Raw genomic sequence first — 23,382 nt, 5'->3', positions numbered from 1 at the left:
AAAGGCATAAAAATGTTGGGCCTATCTAATTAAAATCAGTTTATGTTTTTGTAGTCTGAACAGGACAAAAGCACACAAAATCTGATTTGTACAAGCCTGAACGGTCAGATTGGATTTCAGTTGTTTTTTCCTCATTTGTTATGCGCGACGGGTTGTTACGTCAGGTTTGCGACAAGAAGACATATACTTTGTTCCAAACTGCACAAATGATGCCTACACAGGGCACTTTGAAGAGAAAACAGTAATGATGAGCCACACTATATGTAGGACTGTTATTAACAGATTTTTCAATGGAAATGACTTAAAAAGTGAGTTCAGAATGATCGTTTTATTACACCTTTCATATTTTTATGGTCTTGGTCTTGTCATGGATTCTGGAGCATTTAGACTTGGTCTCAACTCAGACTCGAACAATTGTGGACTCAGACTTTACCCCGAGACCAGTTGAGTCCCTTCCAAAAATATACCCTGATTCGCTCATTTAACCAACATAAGCTAAAACAAATAATATATGTGGTATATTTGATATGTGAGCCTATAGTCAATTTTGTTTAAATATTGTTCTGTTTCTCACCCACACCTATCATATCGTGTTTGAACACATATATGTAACCGCTGGAGTCATATGGATTAATTTTATACTCCCTTTATGTGGATTTTGGAGTTTCAAAATTTTGGCACCCATTCACTTGCATTGTATGGACCTACAGAGCTGAAATATTCTTCTAAATATCTTAATTTGTGTTCTGCAGAAGAAAGAAAGTCATTCACATTTGGGATGGCATGTGGGTGAGTAAATCATGAGAGAATTTTCATTTTTGGGTGAACTATCCCTTTAGGAGTCTTTTCTCAGACTCTGCCTCTTCTGGTCTTGGTCTTGACACTGCATATGCCACCTCAGCCATTTTTTAAGGCGTTATCTGTGACTAATGTGTTTATATTTTGATACTGCAATCATGAAAAACATAATCACTGGCAAAACATCCATTGCTACTCGATTAAGAAACGCAAGTTTGCATTATTACTATAATAACTAACGTGGACATGCTAGCAAAAGTGACTGCAGTCTGAACAGAAAAAAAAAAAATCAGATATGGTTGTAAATAACTTGCAGTTAGGGTTAGGTCTAAATTCATGATATTCAGTCAGTCTAAATCGGATTTAAGAAACAACTGATTTTCCCTGCAGTGTGAACAAAGCCATGTTATTCAAAAGTTAAAGACTTATGCTCTGTATTCCAAGTCTTCTGAAAACAATAATATATTTAATAATATGTTTAAGTATTCACTGAAAATCTTCCCCTCAATCGACGCGTTCAGATCGCTAAAAGCTACAAACTCAAAAACCAAATGCACGTCAAATTTGAATATGTGGAAAAGCAAATGAGATATAAACGCTGTGGCAGAGCTGAAGATTATCAGTAAATAAATTCTTAAATTCCAGTCTGTTCCTCACACAAAGCTAATGGCTTCAGAAGACTTGGAATATAATGCACAAGTTGTGTGGAGCATTTTATAGTGCTTATAAATCCTTTTTGGAGCTTGATTGACCCTGGTCCTTAAATGCTTTTGTTATATGGAAAAGATTCTTCACAACATCTTCTTCTGTGTTCCATGAAAGAAAGTCATTCTTGTTTGCAACAACTTCAACAATTTAATAATTTTTTTGGGGGACTATTCCTTTAATATGATTTAAAAGGTGTAAACATGTTGCATTTAACCATATTTAAACCTCAAGATAGCAATATTTTTTGTGTACATCAAAAACAATTGTAAAATAGGTAAATAATTGGTATATATAAGAAAATATAAAAAACGAGCAGCACCCATAGATGACCGTTATTTATGTTGCATAGCAACATTCTCCTACTGTTTACTGTCTGGGACTATATACAGAGACGGGCCACTTCTATTTTAATGAATGGAAGAAATTGGAACACCCAACCAAGGAGCTCTAGCACCCAACGGTCAACGGATGTAGAAAGGAAGTCCCGCCTTACAGCTAAAAGATCCAATCACCTTTTAGATAATGACATCGCCTGTCAATCATCATGCACATTAACTATAGATGCCAGGAAAATTGCGTTTTTTAGCGTAATCTGGGGTAAATAAGCACAATTTATGACACCAGCCTTGTCATATTTTACTGCTGATTTGAAATATGCTTTTTGATCGTAATCTTGACCCACCATTTTGGAGATTTCGGTCTTTCCCCATTAAAGTAGATAGGAGCTGCACTGTCATGACAGGAAATAGTTTCCCAGGAGTGTTCCAAAAATGGCCAACAGTGGATTGACTTGCTAGAAAGACTTTGCTATATCTTTAATGGAAGGATGGCATTTAAAGATTTTACCTCAAAAATTACATTTAAATAAACATTTGTGGTATTTATGGTTTAATAAAAGCAATAAGGTTGCATTATCAAAGCTGAAGTGGTTGCAGGCACTCTGTTCGCATTGTGGTTAACAATGCCCTTCAGCCATGACTATATTCACAGTATAGCATGGTCTCTCATACCTTATTGTTTGAATAGAGTTAGGGAGCTCAGATAATTTGTGTTCAGTTTTTCAAGCATTCCTTGTCATGTACTTTCTTCTTTTCGTGTAGTTTCCACAGTAAGGAGATCCGCAATTCACCCAAACGGCGTTCAGACGGACGGCTGTCCCACACTGCCAGCACTGAGAATGAGCCGAATGGAGAGGTAGAGAATGAAAAAGAGGCAGAAGAGAACAAGGAGAACATGCGTCTGGATGAATACTACAGTGATCAGGATAGCTGGAATGAGTCTGTCATCTCTGGTGAGTATCTTTGGCCAAGTAATTCACCTTGATTTAGTTCACATTATGACATGTTACAGATGCTACATCATATATCATGAAGTGGCTTTTAGTTCATGTCTATTAACTTTGAGGTCATCTATATACTAGTGTACCTTTTAAATTACATTTTACCCGATATACACTTTTAAAAACATACGCTCTTCCTGTATATTCTTTATTCTGAGAAAATGGACCAAAAGTATTGATGACATCATCACCTGCTTAGGGGCGGGTATACACATTTTTGTCCAGTAAAATGCTTTCTAGAATGAATCTAGAATACCACCTGCCGATTTTGCCTGGGCAGTAGTGTAAACAAAAACAAATGAGTTATTAAAAAAAAAAGAAAAAAGGATGAGCTCTTTGTTATGTTCTGCCCAAACTTCCTATTTCAATAAGAAATATGTCAACACAATAAAAGAAAACTGAATTTGTCAGACCATTTCACTGGGTCTTTAAGAGGTATTACTTTTTAGCTCAACCATTTAATAATGTTAAAAAGTATTTTTTATTCATTAAAAAACAAATTAAAATAACATTCTGTGAGTTCTATTAAGATACATTCAATGATAAGACATTGAAATGGTGTTAGTTTTCTAAAAATATTGTTTTGATCAGGCATTTACAGTTGTGATCAAAAGTTTGCATACCCTTGGAGAACTGGTAATATATGTACCATTTTAAAGAAAACATGAGTGAGCAGGCAAAACACATTTCTTTTATTTCTTCTGGGATTCATATTCAGCTGTAGGCTATAACAGAATGGCACAATCATAAAACAAAACATGGCAACAAAGAAAAAAATGAAATGACCCCTGTTCAAAAGTCTGCAATCCCTTAGATCTTAATACGGTGTATTGCCCCCTTTAGCATCAATGACAGCGTGCAGTCTTTTGTAATAGTTGTCTATGAGGCCCCAAATTCTTGCAGGTGGTATAGCTGCCCATTCGTCTTGGCAAAATTCCTCCAGGTCATGCAAAGTCTTTGGTCGTCTTGCATGAACCGCATGTTTGAGATCTCCCCAGAGTGGCTCGATTATATTAAGGTCAGGAGACTGTGATGGACACTCCAGAAACTTCACCTTTTTCTGCTGTAACCACTGGAGGGTCAACTTGGCCTTGTGCTTAGGGTCACTGTCATGCTGGAAAGTCCAAAAGTGTCCCATGCACAGCTTTCATGCAGAAGAATGCAAATTGTCTGCCAGTAGTTTCTGATAACATGCTGCATTCATCTTGCCATCAATTTTCACAAGATTCTAACACTAAGACACTAATTGCAATTTAAAAAGCCACAGGTGTGGGAAATAAACCTTTAACTGCCATTTAAACCTCACTCACCTTGTGTATCTGTAACAAGGCCAAACATTCAAGGGTATGTAAACTTTTGATCAGGGCCATTTGGGTGATTTCTGTTATCATTATTATTTAAAAAGGAGCCAAACAACTATGTGATAATAAATAGCTTCATATGATCACTATCCTTAAATAAAAGACAGTTTTTTTGCATGGTCATATTTTCTAAATCAATGCCAAAATTTCACAATTTCTGCCAGGGTATGCAAACTTTTGAGCACAACTGTACATTAATTTTAAGTTTTTAAGGTTGCTACAACCCAGTGTTAAAAGCTATTATGAAGTAAAATCATTTCATGTTAGGTGTTTATTTTTGTATGTAATTGTATTTTATTTCAAATGTTGGTCTCGAGTCCCACTTTATATTAGGTGTGTTCAACTACACAATCAAAGTACTTACTGTGTACAGTAGATAAAAAAAAAATTCTGCAAAACTCTTGCAAGATTCACATTAGCTGCTATTGAAGTTGGGGTATGGGTAGGGTTAGGTTAGGGTTAGGGGTAGGACTAGTTTTAGGAGTAGGTTTAGGGTTAGGGCTAAGGTTAGGGTCAACACTGAACAGTCAGATGTAATTACAGTATGCAGTAGGGCTGCAACTAATTGATTAAATCAATAATTATTGATAATGGAAATCATCGCCTACAAATTTCATTATCGATTAGTTGGATATGTGCGGTGAGCACGAAGAAGCTCTGTCAGTGATGTCACTTTATAGCCCAGTGATGCATGATCAAACTCATTTGAAAAATGACGGAGACAAGTTTAAGTTGAAAAAACACGACCCAAGTTGTCCAGTGCACGAGAGCACTTTATAAACTCTTCAAAGAAGACCATAAGCATACAGTTTAATGTGGTGCGGTTGCTGTATCAGGTGCGTTGACAGATTGATTGTACTGTTTGATGCGCTTAAGAGTTGTTCCTCTCCAGCGCATAACTCACATTTTAACGGCATTTTCTAAGTTTTATAATGTATAAATGTTATGAATTAAAAATCAGGTGTGTATTTCCATGTATTTCACAAAACTGTTTGTATTTACCACTCTGTTAAACTTGACTGAGCAAGCGAGCACGTGCATCCGTGTCAATCAAACCAATCGCAATGGAGAAAGGAAGTGCAATCATTTTGATTAAACTTGTGCAACATCATACCTCGATGTCAATTGTACAGCTTTCATGGATATCACACTGATGTCTTGTAGGTCAAGGTGTGCCGGTTTTTAAAGTGTTTTAGATGATTTCTGCTCATGCAAGTGCATGTAATACAATGAGCAACGATGCTATTTTCAACATGAGAGTGAATCTGCACTGTATTTACAGATGTATTATAAAGCAAACTGTATTATATTAAACTGTGTATAATGCTAAATATAATGTATAATAATGCTAAGGGTCCTGATATTTGATAGTCCTCCTGATAATGCGAAATGTCTGATTTCACCAGTAAATTTATACTATAGCAAACATTATTTTACTGGATAAACATACAGTAACGATGCTGCTGGCAATGCCAATGACGATGACGATGAAATGAAGAACCCAAGTGCAATTTATTTACATAAAGTGAGAACCAATAAACCCTAACTATAAACATGAATGAAACATAAACATGAACTTGACTTGGCTTAAACTTGACATAAACTTGACTTAACATGAAAATGAACATAAACTTGACTTGACTTGACTTGACTTGGACTTAGCATGACACGTTACCAAACACACAATACCTGACCAACAGCAATGGAAAACATGAGGGCTTAAATACTTGGACATGGGAGAACATAAACCAATGAACAAACAGAACTCTAAACAAGATAATCAAACAATGAACCAATGAAAACAAGACACATGAACATGGAGGGAAAACAGTACATCACATGACCAGGAACACATGACATGAAACAGGAATGAAACTTTTCAAAATAAAAGACATCAGAAACATGAATCAACAAAATACACATGACACATACACATATTTTTTTGAAAAGAATTGTTTAGGAACATGTAATCAGTGACAATACTATTTAAAAACCTAAAATTTTAATTTAAAATACTTAAAATGTATGTAATCAGTGACATATGTATCTAACATAATTATGTATTTTTCAGCTGGACAGAATGATCAGTATTTCTTTTCTGGTGTCACCTTTGCCTTCTGCTGGGCTGAGTGTCCCACTCCATCTCCGATTAATCATTTTACTCTTTAAAGAACAATATTTTATGTTAGTTTTTACAAGTAAAGAAAAGGAACTGTTTTGCATGTGTCCTGAAAGTAATAATAATAATAATAATAATAATAATAATAATAAATATAGCTGCAAGCAGCAATTACCATGGCAGAGCACTTAAGCAGTAGAATTAGCAGCTAGCAGCTAGCTAGCAAGCACTGGTGAAATATGCAATGAGGCCAAAATCATAATTTTAGATCAAGCAGTATAAAGGCAATTTGTACATTTTTGCAATTTATGATAACTTCTGACTAATAGATGACGCTATCCTGAAACTTCATATGGAATATCAGGACAAGATCATAAGGTCAGATATAAATTTTGGTAATTTTAGTCTAAAGTACTAAGGAGAAATACTACCAAAAGCAAGTTTCCAGATTTCTGCACCTTTGGGTGAGGATGTGCCCAAAGTGCTCAGGTACCTTCAAGGCATGGTGTTGATGATATACCAAGTTTCATTCCCAAGGAATCTAATCTAATAATTTTAGGCCAAACTATTCAGAAGTAATTAGCAAAAATTGCAGTTTTTCATATTTCCTGACCTCTAGATGGCACAGTGGGGAAACCTCAGGTCATGCTTGTGATGACACGTAGTAAGTTCGTGTCAATACGCTAAAGCATTGTGAAGATACAGCATCACGTCGATTTTGCCGTGCTCACTGTCAAATTTGTGTAAGTGGTATTTGAAAACGGTTTGGTATATCAAAAAGCTTTACTAGACTTTTTGTTCTCTGTGTCTCTAGATGATACACGTCAAATTTCGTGCAAATCAGACATACAGTCTAGGAGGACTTCCAAAACAGTAGGTTTTTCTGAAAATTCTAAATGGCTGAAAATCTAGTCCAGCGGAAATTGAATTGAACCATGCATTCGACTCGGCATGAACCAAGGAATCAGAGGAAAAAATATTTTGTTTTTAGGCCTCATGGTTCAAAAGTAATGAGCATAAACATAAGTGCAACTTTGAACAGTGATGCTAGAGCGTTGGATTTAGAGACCCCAAATTTGGGTCAGTTATAGTGCAGAGTGTCCTCTATCAGTGTGCCAAATTTCATAACTTTCATATGTATGGTTTTATGGGCTGACATAGACTCCCAGCCAGAAGAAGAAGAAGAAGAAGAAGAACAAGAAGATGAAGAAAAAAAGTAACGGATACAATATGTGCCTATGCACCTTTGGTGCTCGGCCCCTAATAATAAATTCAAACTTAACTTTTCATGATTCAGGCTTTGTTCAAAGTTTTGTGAGAGTATAGAATCGTGAATTCAGTACTGTAAATTGAACCAAATCCATATGCCCTTTATCATTTCAGTTGATGTTTTACATATTAGTACAAAGTAAAAACACATGTACATAAGAAGTACATTTTATCAAATGTTTGTTTATATTAAGTACATTAGTTAAAGACACGTGATATAAATAGTGTCCTGGTCTTGGAGTACCTGTTATTAACATGAAACTTCCTGGACATTTTGCTGCATTCAGAATACTCTGCAGGTCTGAAATCAAGAGGTTTTATTTCCTAGAGACTTGATTTGTCAGCAACATCTGGTGTCCTACTTCTAGTGCAGTCTGCTGTCATTACATGTGGGCCATGAGAGAGAGAGAGAGAGACAGACAGAGGGACAGAGAAAACAGAGAGAGAAAACAGGGTTATAATGAAACAGGGCAAAGCTTTGCACACAGAAGTCAAATATACACCAGATTTAGAGAAATGAGGCAACAATTACTGTTTGTATGGCCTAACAATGAACTAATGAATTTTATATGTTGTAATAGATATAAAGAACCATAAAGAACCATGCTTGTAAACATGTGTAATCTTAATCCATTCCACTAGCATCACTGATCATATTCACATGTATTTTTGTCTGTGCAGGTACACTGCCACGGCGAATCAGAAAAGAACTGCTGGTGGTAAAGCTGAGAAACAGACCAAGTAAACAGGAACTGGAGGACAGAAACATCTTCCCTGTGCGCAGTGACCAGGAGCGTCAGGCGATCCGCCAACAGATTGAGATGAAGCTGGCCAAGTGAGTCCCTTTAATGCCATCTCCACACCTAGTAGTGTTATGACAGGTGGTGGAAAGCTCAGCATTTAATATAACACAGATATTTTGACAATTGAATGCAGTTTATAACAATGGTTTTGCTTCAGGACCCAGATTTTACATTTGACATCAAATGGTGACCCAGCACAGTCTTAAATTGCTTATTATACAAAAGTAAACCAAAATGTCCTTGTCAAACATTGGAATTTATTAATATTAACATTCATTTAATAGGACCAAAAATATGCTAATTAATTAATATTAAAATGACTAAATAGGAAAACTGACAAATTTGTAAATGCATAAACAACAGCAGAAGGGGCCGTTCACGTTATAAAAAGGCTACACGCAGCACTTTTGAGGCGCGTTTTTAAAAGTGGAAGTTCTCTTGATTTTGAAAGTCTTACAGGAATAGTTCACCCAAAAATTAAAATTCTGTCATAGTTTTCTCTCCCTTATGTTATTCCAAACTCATATGGCTTTTTTTCTTATGTGAATTACAAAAGGTAGTAGTATATGCGCATCACATTCCCAGTCTTCTGAAGGCATATTTTAGGATCAGGTGAGACACAACCCCAAATGTAAGTAATTTTTTTGTGAAATTCTTAATGTCCTTTGTGCGTTCATGAGCGCTATGAGAGAAGATCATTCACAGAGGCACATGTGTTCACGGCATGCAAGAACTTGTGATTTCTTTTAATGAATGCAATGAAAATGAATCAAGAATGCAGAATAAAGGTTTTAATACTGTATTATGTTGTTAAACTTTATAATTTAGCTTTTGATTGTACAGTAAAGTATGTATGCTGGGCAATGAATAAGCGGACTTAACTCAATGACTATGTGACTCAAATGTGATCTTTTTTCTTTGCTGAACATCAGTTAAATATGAAGATATGTGCAAATACAGTACGTATGCACCAAAAGCTGTTATTCACAGTGCCCTGCAGTCAAATGCTGCTGTTTTGCTCTGTGTCAGAGGTCTGCTACCTAAATATATAATGCTTTATGTCTACTTCATGTTTGAGGAAGAGATTTGCGAGCTCTTGCTGAGCATTTTGGGAAAGTATCAGTAAAAGTAAAATTTGACAGTATCGGTCAGGTCAGATCTTGTTTGCAGTCCATGTTCAGGCCTCAATTTAATGCCCAGACTGTGTGGGCACCCATCGTACTGCATACTAATGGAACAACCAGTAGGGGGAGTCATAATGCTTTATTTTTTCTTTCTGTTGAACAAAACCAGAAGTGAGACTTTGTTCAACTGAATCAATTATAGAGCAGACAGTGGGATAGTTTCAAATGGAAGAAATAGTCAGTGGTTTGGATATTTTAGGGCAATGCAGATTTGTACTAAATGGGACCCAGATAAACCTCTTTATTCACTGTTTTGGAAAGCTTTTGGATAGCTTTTAGGGTAGCCAGATGTTCTGCTATTTTTCCCTTTTTTTTCTGGGAAATACAGGAGTATCCCAGGTAAAACAGGACAACTGGTCACCCTAAGTGATTTGAAAGCAAAGAGTAAATAAGAGTAATTCAACATAGTCTTACCCAAGTCATTCTCACAGTAATTCCTGTGGTGCAGTGGTGTTTTGGCTTTGGCATGTATCCTCAAATTGAATTTTGTTTTATTGTTTCCTGTGTTTCTTGATGGTGGTTGCATAAGCAAGTGCCCTCATGTGATGGGCTCATTCGTAATAATCAGACTTTATGTTTCCTGCTAACTTAAGTTGCTTAAGTCATTAACTGGTTATGCCTCCTCAGTGACTAGGTAATAACCAGCATTTCTGCCAGTTTCCACTTGGTCCCAATGCATTTCTCCCCAGCTGTGATTATCAGTGAGCTAATAAAATATTAATGCAGAGCATGGTGTAAATTCCCAGTGGCTGTAATTAACTGGAGTGTTGACGGAGTAAGTGGAACACATTAGAGAGAGAGAGGAAGACTGATAGAACAGATAACCAACCACTGTCTGATGAAGGGGTGTGCTTTAAAGGGACAGTTCACCCCAAAATGAAAATTCTGTCATAATTTAATTACCTTCATGTTGTCACGCAAATGACTTTCATTTTTCTGTGGAACACAAAAGGTGATGTTCTTGAATGTTCACGCTGATCTTTTCCATGCAACAGAAGCGTATAATGAGCAGGGGCTGTCCAGCTCCAAAACGGACACTAAAGCACCATTAAAGTAGTCCACATGACTTTTGTGCTGTAGGCCAAGTTTTATGCTTTGTGTGTGGAACAGACCGACATTTAAAGGGATAGTTCACTCAAAAATGAAAATTCTCTTATCATTTACTCACCCTCATGCCATCCCAGATGTGTATGACTTTCTTTCTTCAGCAGAACACAAACTTTTTAGAAAAATATCTCAGCTCTGTAGGTCCATACAATGCAAGTGTATGGTGATCAGACATTTGTAGCTCCAAAAATCACATGAAGGAAACATAAAAGTAATCCATATGAGTTTAAATCCATATATTCAGAAGCGATATAATAGGTGTAGGTGAGAAACAGAACAATATATATGTCCTTTTTACTCTAAATATCCACATTAACTTTCAGATTTAAAGTGAAACTAAACAGGCACCACATGTGACTTTCAGATGTAAAAGAGAAAGTGAAAGTGGAGATTTAGAGGAAAAAAAGGACTTGATCTGTTTCTCACCCTCACCTATTATATCGCTTCTGAAGATATGGATTTAACCACTGGAGTCTTATGGATTACTTCTATGTTTTTTGGAGTGACAAATGTCTGAACACCATTCACTTGCATTGTAAGGACCAACAGAGCTGAGATATTCTTTTCTGCGATTAACATTTTTATTTTTTCATCTATTAGAAAGGAACAGCAAAACATATATATACAGAATCAACCCCCCCACCCCCCCACCGGAGCCCCAACAACACCCCGGTGGTCACATAATTATAGACACACAACAAACAAAAAAATATAAATAAATAAATAAAAATAAAATAAATAATAAACTAATCACACACATCCCCTACACTTCTCTCCACTGTCCCTACCCCCTCCTCAAAAGCTGCCACTCTGGCCACCTCTGAACACCACTCCTGAAATGGGGCGCTCCAGCCGAATTCCAGCTCCTTTAAATAATCTGTCTGGCAATCATAATACTAGTTAGGACCCAGTTTTTCCCATGCTTATTCTCCAAATTAATGACTACCCCATATCCTAAGATACAGAGTCTGGGGCAGAATACAATTTGAGAGGCCAAAACCTCGCACATAAAACTCTGAATCCTCAACCAGAACGCTTGAATCTTAACACACCCCCAAAAGACATGGGTTGTGTCTCCATCATCTGACTGAAATCGCCAGCAGGTGGGTGTGTCTTTAAGACCAAGCCTATGCAATCTAGAGGGGGTCCAATAGACTCTATGTAAAATCTTAATTTGCATAAGGCGAACCCTTGCATCTCTAGATGCAGATTTTAAGTTTTTTAGAATCCTAGCCCACACTCCCTCCTCCATTACCAAGTTTAGATCTCTCTCCCATAATCTCTTAAGAGAAGCAGAAGTTCTGTCCCCCAGACTCTGAATTAGCAGGGAGTAATACACCGATGGTGATTAAGGCATTACTAGGTGGTTGTTTAGGTGTTCTGGGTGGTTTCTAAGTGATTGCTCTGTGGCTCAAGTGCAAGTTTGTTAGGGAAGTTATAGCACACCACTCCTCAACAAGCAACACAATTTTAGGTCTCAATGGTGTGGAATGAGTTACATGCCAAAGTTTAATACTTAGGATTAAGGGTTTGTAGAAATCCCTAACTCTAAATACTGTAAAAGCAATGACAATAGTGATTATCTCTTTATTAGATAATGCAGCAATTACAAACAATTTTTCCTTTGGGATCAGAAATAGTCGTGGGAAATTCACTAATGATCTTTTTTAGTGTAGTGCTCTGTTATAATCTTAAATCCATTGTCTGTTGAACTGAATTCTGAAGTTTATTACTGCACTGTTGCCTTTACAAACACAGTTGGGCTGGAGGGTTACCCTGTGTCATGTTATCACAGGTGTAACAGTATCGGAAACCCCTCAGAAGTTGGTGTATGTGTTCTGTGAGGTGCTGAAAGTCTCCCGTGAGTCGCTGTTGGATGGGTAACTCACATCCTACTGGGAGTCTGAGTGCCGAGCGCTGAGAATCAGACCATAACTGTTCTTCAAACGGCCTCACACAAACAGCTTATGTAAGGCCTCCTCTGAACTTATGCAACAGAGTGCTGGGAGATCGGTCGTGGATGAACTTTAGTGAGTTGACAAGAGAAACCGTTCCCATATCAGACCTTATAAAGGGTTGAGCCTCGGGTTAGTGTTTCATATTGATCTGGAATGTGTGCTGGAACTCCCGAAGCTACGTCATTGTATACAGATCAAGCCATGAGCATCAGATGTAGGTTTATTTGTTTGAGGGTGGGGTTAGGCATGGGCCATGTAGTAGGGCTGGGAAGGTGGTTTTCCACAAAACCATTTATCTACTTCTTACATTTGAAGAAACGATTTTTACATCTGGAAAAATGTGAGAGGTGCTTTCCAATGCAAAATTTGTCACCATTATGCCAATGTGTTGTGTGGGGTTGCCAGGGCATTGCTATGCAGTAGCTAAGTGGTTTTTAGCACATTGCTAAAATGGTTGCAAGGGTATTTTGGGTGGTTCCTAGTAGAGATAGACAACCGTTAAGGTCAATGATGTGATGCAATTTTATTTTTATTTATTTTTTGTCCAGAAAAGCTAAAATAAAATAAATTTAAAAAATAATAAAAGATATCTTTTGCTATTATTTCTTTAAAAAAAGCAGAAATTTTACTATAAAATATTATTAATTTTGTCTACTAAATCAAAGTTGTGTGGTTTAACTAACATGTAGGTAGCCAAAAAAAATATATATACCCATTTAGACCCTCAAGACTGTGGATTTATTTTTTTTAAATCATTATTTTGTCATATCATTAAATATTGATCATTTAAAAATAATAATAATAATAATAACTTAATAAAAAAAAATCATGATATTGGTAAAACATAATTTTTTTACCTTGACTAATTTGAAAAAATACTTTTTTGAAATGAATGATTAAGTTGCGTACCCTCTCGTGTTTTCAAGGTGCAAGAAAATTATTTTAATATATTTAACTTCATGGTTACACCACATGGCATTTTTAAATTCATACAGATCAAAGTCAAAAATGTTTTGTTGAAAATTCTATAACTGGCTTTTAAAAATGTTGAAACCTACATGGACACAAAGATTAACTTTTTATGAAATTGCCAGATGTATTTTAAACTAGATTTTTAAGATTTCTAATATTTATTACATCAGACATCTGTATTTTTGAATTTTTTATTTTTTATTATCAACATTGGTCTGATTATTTATCAGCAAGCAGAAATCAGGGCTATTTTTTCCAATTCAAACATTAGGCTATACTCTTTTTCTACAGCATGTTTCAAAAGTACCATCAGTTGGCCAGCTTTTCTATTGTATATTTTGTTTTCAACCTGATTACATTTTAAACATGTTAAGTTGTATATTGGAGCGTTAGTGATTTAAACATGGAAAAACCATTTACATTTCTAACATTTGCCTTCATATCGATTATCTGCAATAACAAATAGTATTGGCCAAAATGTCCATATTGGTGCATCCCTAGTTGCTAGGGCATTTATAAGTAGTTTCTAGGATGTTTTGGGTAGTTGCTAGTTGGTTGCTTACTGGCCCAAGTTAAAAGAGCCCAACCTCTCTATGATATTATGGTCCCTATACTACTCAAGTCACTGCTTTAATATAAGTCAAAGGAATTTTTTTTTCACAAGTTTTAATTTCCAGCAGAAAATCTTATACAATTAAAGGTATCATCCTAAACTATGAACAATAGTAATAGAGATTGATAGGGCCTTGATAGCACTAAGCTATATCCTAGATCAATATTATGCACGCAAAATAAACGGAGATGATCAGGTGACCAGATAAGCGGGGAACTGCATCATAGTATTCGATTACTCTAATGTGTTGCAGGAAGAAACATCAGAAACTGGTGTCAAATGAAAGCATGCCCAAAGCTCCCATGACCAGTGCAGTAAGAAATGAGTCTGACTGTGAGAACCAGAAACTCCACAGCAGAATATCTAGAGCGGACCAGCTGTGTAACTGGAGCTCTGCTACAGGCACTGGGTAAACACAGGTGTCGGCTCCCAGAGTCGCATCAACAGCAGGGGGGCAGTGTGTATGATACAAATTGTCTCTTTTGTCCAGTGCTGGGAAATCATCTTTTAGCAAGAGGAACTAGTCAACAGAAATCTGATACTTTGGTTTTCAGTAGTAGCCTTACATGCTGTGTGGTCAGCAAAGCCAGTATGACCAATTTGTTCCTGGTACCCAGAGGATAATTTTATTTCTTAAAGGTTGCTCTTAAACATAGTTCGACAGATTGGAGCTCGAATGGAGTTCTCTGATATGTTTCATTTAAAGGTGATGCGTGTCCTCCAATCAAAATCAACTTCAAGCCATTCTTACAGTTGAAGTCAGATGTTTACATACACTTAGGTTGAAGTCATTAAAACACATTTTTTAACCACTCCACAGATTTAATATTAGCAAACCAAAGTTTTGGCAAGTTGTTTAGGACATCTACTTTGTGCATGACATGAGTAATGTTTCCAACATTTGTTTACAGACAGATTGTTTCATTTTTAATTGACTATATCACAATTCCAGTGGGTCAGAAGTTTACATACACTAAGTTAACTGTGCCTTTAAGCAGCTTGGAAAATTCCAGAAAATGATGTCAAGCCTTTAGACAATTAGCTTCTGATAGGAGGTGTACTGAATTGGAGATGTACCTGTACCTGTGCCACTTGACATCATGGGAAAATCAAAAGAAATCAGCCAAGACCTCAGAAAAAAAATTGTGGTCCTCCACAAGTCTGGTTCATCCTTGGGAGCAATTTCCAAATGCCTTAAGGTACCATGTTCATCTGTACAAACAATAGTACGCAAGTATAAACACCATGGGACCACACAGCCATCATTCCGCTCAGGAAGGAGACGCATTCGTTCTCTAGAAATGAACGTAGTTTGGTGCGAAAAGTGCAAATCAATCCCAGAACAACAGCAAAGGACTTTGTGAAGATGTTGGAGGAAACAGGTAGACAAGTATCTATATTCACAGTAAAACAAGTCTTATATCGACATAACCTGAAAGGCTGCTCAGCTCCAAAACCACCATAAAATAGCCAGACTACAGTTTGCAAGTGCACATGGGGACAAAGATCTTACTTTTTGGAGTAATACCCTCTGGTCTAATGAAACAAAAATTTTACTGTTTGGCCATAATGACCATTTTTATGTTTAGAGGAAAAAGGGTGAGGCTTGCAAGCCGAAGAACACCATCCCAACCGTGAAGCATGGGGATGGCAGCATCATGTCACATCAAGCACTTCACAAAATAGATGGCATCATGAGGAAGGAAAATGATGTGGATATATTGAAGCAACATCTCAAGACATTGGCCAGGAAGTTAAAGCTTGGTCGAAAATAGGTCTTCCAAATGGACAATGACCCCAAGCATACCTCCAAAGTTGTGGCAAAATGGCTTAAGGACAACAAAGTCAAGGAATTGGAGTGACCATCACAAAGCCCTGACCTCAATCCGATAGAAAATTTGTGGGCAGGACTGAAAAAGGGTGTGTGAGCAAGGAGACCTAAAAACCTGACTCCAGTTCTGTCTGGAGGAATGGGCCAAAATTCCAGCAACTTATTGTGAAGCTTGTGGAAGGCTACCCAAAATGTTTGACCCAAGTTAAACAATTTAAATGCTACCAAATAATAACAAAATGTATGTAAACTTCTTACCCGCTGGGAATGTGATGAAATAAATAAAAGCTGAAATAAATCATTCTCTCTACTATTATTCTGACATTACACATTCTTAAAATAGTGAACTTAACTGACCTAAGACAGGGAATGTTTTCTACGATTAAATGTCAGGACTCATAAAAAACTGAGTTTAAATTTATTTGGTTAAGGTGTATGTAAACTTCTGACTTCAACTTCAGGTGGATCCTCCAAAAAAGGGGAAACACTGTGGCAGCTAGACTGGCTAAACCAATGGTGGAGTTTGGGGTGGGACAATCTGTTTGAGTGAACAATGGCTGATGGAGGCAGTGTTCGCGAGATCAGTTTACAAAAAAAATATGTTGTCATTATGATCATGCAAGTTGCGCAGAAATTACAAACTTGACCTTTTAGTATGAACTTTCTTTTCTCAGGTGTCTCAGAATTCTCCATTTGCTCTCTATTTAATATAATTGCTGTCTAGGAGAACTAATTGAGATATTTAAGAAATTTGACTTTTTTGGGTATAAAGCACAATAGCACTAAATTACAGTTTCCTAATTGCTTAATCTGTGTATGGAAGTGACAAGAAAAATTTGCTTTTCATGTCGCATTTGCTTTTACCACACTATCGGTTAGGTTTAGGTGTTGGTTTAGGGTAAGGATGTCTGTTTTGTTTACCACTCATTTATCTTTTAGGGTGCTATTGGTCAGTTTTAGGTTAAAGTTTTAGGTTGGGGAGGATACGTTTTGCTCATTAAATATTCACCTTAAAAAAAAAATGATGATTATGACACCATTTCACTCTCTTTTGGCACCCCCTGCTGGACATTTCAATGGGAAACTGCAGTGAAATGTGTAATGAAGCATGCAGTTTTGTTTTGCAAAAATGTTGCCATGGTCACGTAATGTTCACAAGATCAGGCTGTGAAATTTAGTACATTTCGCAGTGTTGGACCATAACAATTTTGCATCATTAAAGTTGATGCCATTTTTCCAGTGTTAAAATACATTCTCCTATCCCAGCTTAATGTGCAGAGTAAACTACAAGTAAGCTATCTGTAGGCTGATTCCCCTGAAAAAGATTGCTGTTTGTTTGAGCATCCCGACCAGCCTGACACCCCAATATTGGCTTAACCAAAGGCTTGAGTTTGGGGCGAGACTATCGGTTTGTACAAAAAACCCCCCCAAAAAAACCACAGATGGTGAAAGTGTGTAATCATTGGGAATGTTGTCTACAGTACTGTGACAAGGTTCTTTCAACTCTCTCAAGGAGGAAGCGGGAGATGGGTAGCAATTCATCGTGTGTTTTTTATTTCCCACACAAACTTCAAAATGCTTTCCAGCTTCAACACAATGACCAAACACATGAACACACTGCTGCGAGCAACACACTCTCCCCTCCGGAGGTCTGGATTGCCCTTTAAGATTCCTCTACGCTCTCACTGCAAACACAAAACAGCTGTTAGAGGTGATTTCCCACAGGTGTCAATCCTTACCATACTCACTGTCTCTGCCTCGATCTCCACAGACGTCGCTCGGCCACACCCCCATCATCATAAATACATAGGCAGCTCTCTGGATTTTGGAACAGAACCAGGGTTTATGATTGTTTACACTAGGAGCGCTCTGTTATGTTGTATTGTGGTGATATTATGTAACAGATTTTGCCGGAGCCTGGTTTGGAAATAAACCTGAGTCTGATAATTGTAAGTCGGTGATAATGATGTTCTCCCTCTGTCTATTGTATAACTTATCTTTTTATGTGTTCTTGTGTAATGTTGTTTTCTGCACATCAGCATTTTAATTGTGCCAGACTGCACCAAGTGTAAAGCAGTGGGCTGCCCAGGAGAAGGGGAAACCTTCTCTGTTGCTATTTTTAGTCTGCTGCATTGTTAGTCGTGCTGAAAACTGCAGCAGTAGTCCTGATCAATTCACTATGTCACTGTTGCTACCTCCAAGGGGGAAGAGTTTGCATCCTGTCTCCCCACAGCCAACCATGCTGAGATTTTTCACTCCAGTCCAGTCATATTGACCCACTGCTCCTCAGCGACCTTGGTTTGCTGCAATGCGTTGATGTTGTGCCTGTTACTCGTCTCGCTAGCAGATCCTTGAGCCCCTTCTGCGATGACCCTACTATCAATAGCCCCTCTCAAACATAGATGCCCCGCCCCCCTCTGGACTCGAGCTGTAGCTAAATATAGACCGTCGGGCTAATGAATTATGCATGATCATGCTCGCACAACTCACCCCCCCCCCAAATGCTAAGCGTTCTGACCGTTATGGAGGGGAATGGCAGGGAGATGAGGACAGCTTGCTGTTTAGTGTTCGTTTTATGGCAATGCTTTAGTGCTAAAATAACAAGGCGCCCACTCACAGATGCTCCTTAAAAACCACAGCCAGTTTCAGATTTCCATTAGATTTAAGTCTCCAGGTTTGATTGTCAGCGCTCCTTATGGTAGATTTAATATCTGTTTCAAATGAGCACAGAATGTTGAAATGACCTGTGATTCAAAAACAACCTAAAAAATGAGTGTCATGTGGTAACATCTAAATTAACTGGTTGTATCAGTGAATCAACCTGAATACAGTAGATTTCTCTAATAAAATTGTGTGTTAGATCTGGTAGAAATAGCTCCTTAAAGTGTTAGTTCACCCAAAAATGAAAATTCTCTCATCATTTACTCATCCTATTGCCATTCCAGATTTGTATGACTTTCTTTCATCTGCTGAATACAAACGAAGATTTTTAGAAGAATATTTCAGCTCTGTAGGTCCATACAATGCAATTGAATGGGTACCAAAATTTTGAAGCTCCAAAATCCACATAAAGGAAACATTAAAGTACTCCAGACGACTCTGGTGGTTAACTCCATATCTTCTGAAATGATATGGTAGGTGTGGGTGAGAAACAGATCATTATTTAAGTAATTTTTCCTTCACTTTCATGTTCTCCTTCTGTTTTTAGTGATTCACATTCTTCATGCATTTTGCCCCCTACTGGGCAGGGAGGAGAGTTTATGACAAAAAATTACTTAAACATTTATCTGTACCCACACCTATCATATCATGTCTGAACACATGGTTTTAACCACTGGAGACATATGGATTACTTTTATGCTCCCTTTATGTGGATTTTTGAGCTTCAAAATGTTGGCACCCATTCACTTGCATTGTGAGGACCTACAGAGCTGAAATATTCTTCTAAAACTCTTCATTTTTGTTCTGCAGAAGAAAGAAAGTAATACACACCTGAGATGCCAGGAAGGTGAGTGAATCATGAGAGAATTCTCATTTTTGGTTAACTATTCCTTTAAGGTAACAGTTGCAGGTTTCCAATTTTTACAGTGTAAATCCTTCAATATATAGCATTGCTGGTCTTCATAAATGGTATTGGACTGTTACTTACTAATTGGCTCTCTGAAATATTTCAGACTGGTAAATCTACTTTTAAATATTTTTGTAAAATGAATGCTGACCACTGTATAATTGAATGTAGTAACAGATTTCCTACATAGCTGTGCAAGGTTTATGTGTCTTATATCACTTCACAGTATATTTCTTCTCACATATTTTTCCAACTTAAATCATTATTTCATGTCTATTTATGTACTGTTTTGATTTTTGGTAAATATTCGTGTCAGGGTCCTGATCACCCTGTCTGTGTTTATTTTTTGCTGACTGTACATATACCTGGAACAATAGGATAGCCTTTATTTTCTTTAACTAAAAATAACTTTTTAATTAGCCTAAGATCAGTTAATGTCTATATATTGTTTTATCAAAAATATTTGTAAAATATATTTGTAAAATTAGGGTTTGATTACAGTTTTAGGAATGTGTTTTCTTTAATTATATTTTTATATTAAATCTGTTGACTGAATTTAAACTTCACTGTTGCACTTGTAAAATTATTATGAGTTATCAAAAATAAAATGAATTATTGAAATTAAATGTAATTAATTGTATACTAATTACCTTAAACATTCAAAAATATTGTTTTCTTTTTTATATAAATGTCTAGTTTAATACTAAAAATGATAAAATCACTATTAAATCATGGACGTACTGTAGCAACAAATTGTTTTCAAATAGTTTCTATGCCTCTGGAGGAGACAATTTCATGTCAGTGGGTCATTCAGTTTTTTTATGCATTTGTCTTGCTGTGTGATGACAGCTCAGTGTCTTTTGGGTGTTGGGTTTAATTTACTATGTCCAAATGCTTCAAACTATGTTATGCATTTCTATCATTTCAGGCTCTCTTAATGTTTCAATTGATTAACTAAAATAATAAAGATAATACACACACGCACACACACACACACACACACACACGCACACACACACACACACACACACAGTACATATATACAAACACACATAGACACACACATACATATACAGTATATGCCACATGTACCACAACCAGGTACTCATTTTAAAACATATTGCAATAGTGATGTTTAAAGTAATGTAGACAACAGATTTGTAATGTAATGCTGACAAAATGTGTGTACTTTAGTTAACAGCAATTTCTTTTGGAGTGTTTTAGGAATGCCTGGGAATCCCTCAATACTGCTATGAGTAAATGTCTTCTAAAGAAAAAAAGAAATTACTATAAATTGACACCTATAACATGGGTGCCATGATGTACAGGGTTTACAATGCAAGGGAAAATATACCCTAAAATAGTTTCTGTTTATTGTAATTGCAAGAAACCCCCAAGAACCCAATGTGGGTTTTCAGTCAGCTGCTATTTTAAGAAGCATCAGTTTATAGCCAGCATCAGCACGACTCACACTTCAGTTCAATGCATGGTGGGCTCATTACCGTCTCCAGTGCATTCAATGGCAGTTGGAGTTGCTAGGCAACAGTGGCCAGTCAATAATGGGGAGCTGTGTTTTTATTTCTAGTGCCACTGTAGGAGAGTCTCTCTTTTTCAGCTGCTGAAATATTAATCGATACTCCTCAGGAGCTCTCTTTATACTGCAACCTACAAAGCGAGCCACACAAACAACCGTACTGTTACATAGTGGCCAACACACTGTCCCTGATGTGCCCGACTGACCTTTTATTAGTTTTGCCCAAGTTTGCCCAAACCGAATGTTCAGTAGGAACACAATTCAAACGAAGTGTGTGTGCTTTCGGTCCTACCTTATAAGACATTTTATTTTATCAGCATTTAATTTCTCCAATAAGAAATTTATTTATAGACATTTAATTAGAGATGTATATAATGTTAAAGCATTTCACAGAAACATACAAATACTAACCAATTCCACTCACACACTTTTCTGGATGTACAGGCATCATAATTGATCACAGGCTTTCAAATTTTTATATCAAAATATAATTAGTTCTCATCTCTGTTATATCTAGAATTCATATATTTTACATATATTTCTCCAAATTAAGTTTATAATTTTTTTAGCTGGAGGGGTGAAAGGCAAACATTCAGACATCATAATTTGGAGACATCACCCAGTTCAACCAACCTCTGTATCCAGCCAACTCTGGTCTCCCCTACTGCTGGATTCTGATATTGATTATAGGTTTAGTTGGGCTTTGTTTTATTGGGCATACAGGCTCTTTCCTGAGTATGCCAGTTTGAACCAGTTACCCCAGCACTAGAGCAGTAATATTGACTATGTGTTCCCGGCCTGTATTATCTCTGCTAAATTAAGCTCAGCTCCACAACCAGGCAATGGCCCAATGCTTGGGATCCATGGTTACTTAATAGCTATTAGAAATCATAAGGCATGTACATGACGTTATCGCCGGGTATTACATCGTCTTTAAACCTCCAAAAAAGTTCAGATACTAAAATTACATGCTGACATCAAAGCTGACAGCCTACAGATGAAGCACTATTTACATTTGAATACACTTGATAATTAAATAATCAGAGCTACAATACCATGCACAGAGAATTAAACAGTGGGCCCCATCATGTCAATACAGCCTACATACCACTGCATCAGAGTTACGTACTTCAGAATTAGCCTGCAAAATCACATCCCTTCTAGATCTTTTCCCCTTTTTTTTAACCCTTGAAAACAACATGAAATCAAAATTACTACAAAACTATAAATCTCCACTTTTACTTTCACTTTCACATTTTTCTGCTTTTGTTTTTGGCGATTCGCCTTATTCATGCACATCACTTCCTACTGGACAGGGAGGAGAATTTATAGTAAAAAAGGACTTAAATATTCATCTGTTTCTCACCCTCACCTATCATATCAGGAAAACAGGAAGAAAATTTGATAAATTTCGACAAAATAACAAGCAAAATAGTGCAATGAATACAATTTATTTTTAACAGTAGAACAGATGTTTAAGTAATAAAGCACTCACCCAACATGCTGCTACCAGTGAAATCCCTCTATTGGAAAATCGATATTTGGAAAGGGCTGATTTGCTATGTGGGCCACAAATAGGCAGTTCATTCCATGGCAGACATTGTTTCAACCAACAGCAAATCGATTTGTGTTCATTCCCAGTTCTGGCCACATGAGGATACAATCTATTTAAGGAAAGAGCTGAATAGGTCAAAAATGTAATGTTTGAAGCAATTAGTATCTTGATTCGATTAAATGTATTCTTGGAGAATGACGATAAAATGATTTTGCTTTGTATTTATATTGCATTTAAAGTAAGCCAAGCATGTTTTCTTAAAATTGGGATATTTGTGTCAATAAATCCATCTTGAAATTAATCGAGTCTGTTGTGCTTCACAACTGTCATGTGCTTCTGAAGTACATCTGAAGAGGACAGCAGCGGGTGCCATCTCACCCAGTATCACATTTTCGAGTGACTATAGATCTGTAGGTGTTTGAAGATCAGACCTCATGTTGTTCTCTCTGTGGGTTATACAGGGACAGACTGGGGCCACTGTCTCTTTGTCTCACATGTTGCTTCTATTCTAAAGAGCAGACCTGGGGTCAGCCAGGAGATTTGATGAATTATTGAAAGCGAGCCCAGAATATGATTGCTTTTGTGTCTGAGCCTTTATTTATTTATTTATTTATTAAATTGCACTTTAGAAACATTATTTTGAGTAGTAACAGTGATGTGTAT

General features: G+C 36.8%; 1 protein-coding gene across 2 annotated transcripts in view; it reads left to right on the top strand.

Moving 5' to 3' along the window:
* Positions 1 to 23,382, top strand: part of phactr3b (phosphatase and actin regulator 3b) — a 99,025-nt gene that overhangs the window by 62,493 nt on the left and 13,150 nt on the right. For both annotated transcript variants that reach the window (XM_051676579.1, XM_051676580.1), the window contains 2 exons: positions 2,607 to 2,797; positions 8,276 to 8,429. In XM_051676579.1, the coding sequence (XP_051532539.1) occupies positions 2,607 to 2,797; positions 8,276 to 8,429 (345 nt within the window). The remainder of the gene's footprint in view (positions 1 to 2,606; positions 2,798 to 8,275; positions 8,430 to 23,382) is intronic.

The sequence above is a fragment of the Myxocyprinus asiaticus genome, chromosome 37 (genome assembly GCF_019703515.2).
Source record: "Myxocyprinus asiaticus isolate MX2 ecotype Aquarium Trade chromosome 37, UBuf_Myxa_2, whole genome shotgun sequence".
NCBI lineage: Eukaryota > Metazoa > Chordata > Actinopteri > Cypriniformes > Catostomidae > Myxocyprinus > Myxocyprinus asiaticus.
The sequence above is the reverse complement of the archived record's forward strand: the minus strand, read 5'-3'. Positions and strand labels throughout refer to the sequence as shown.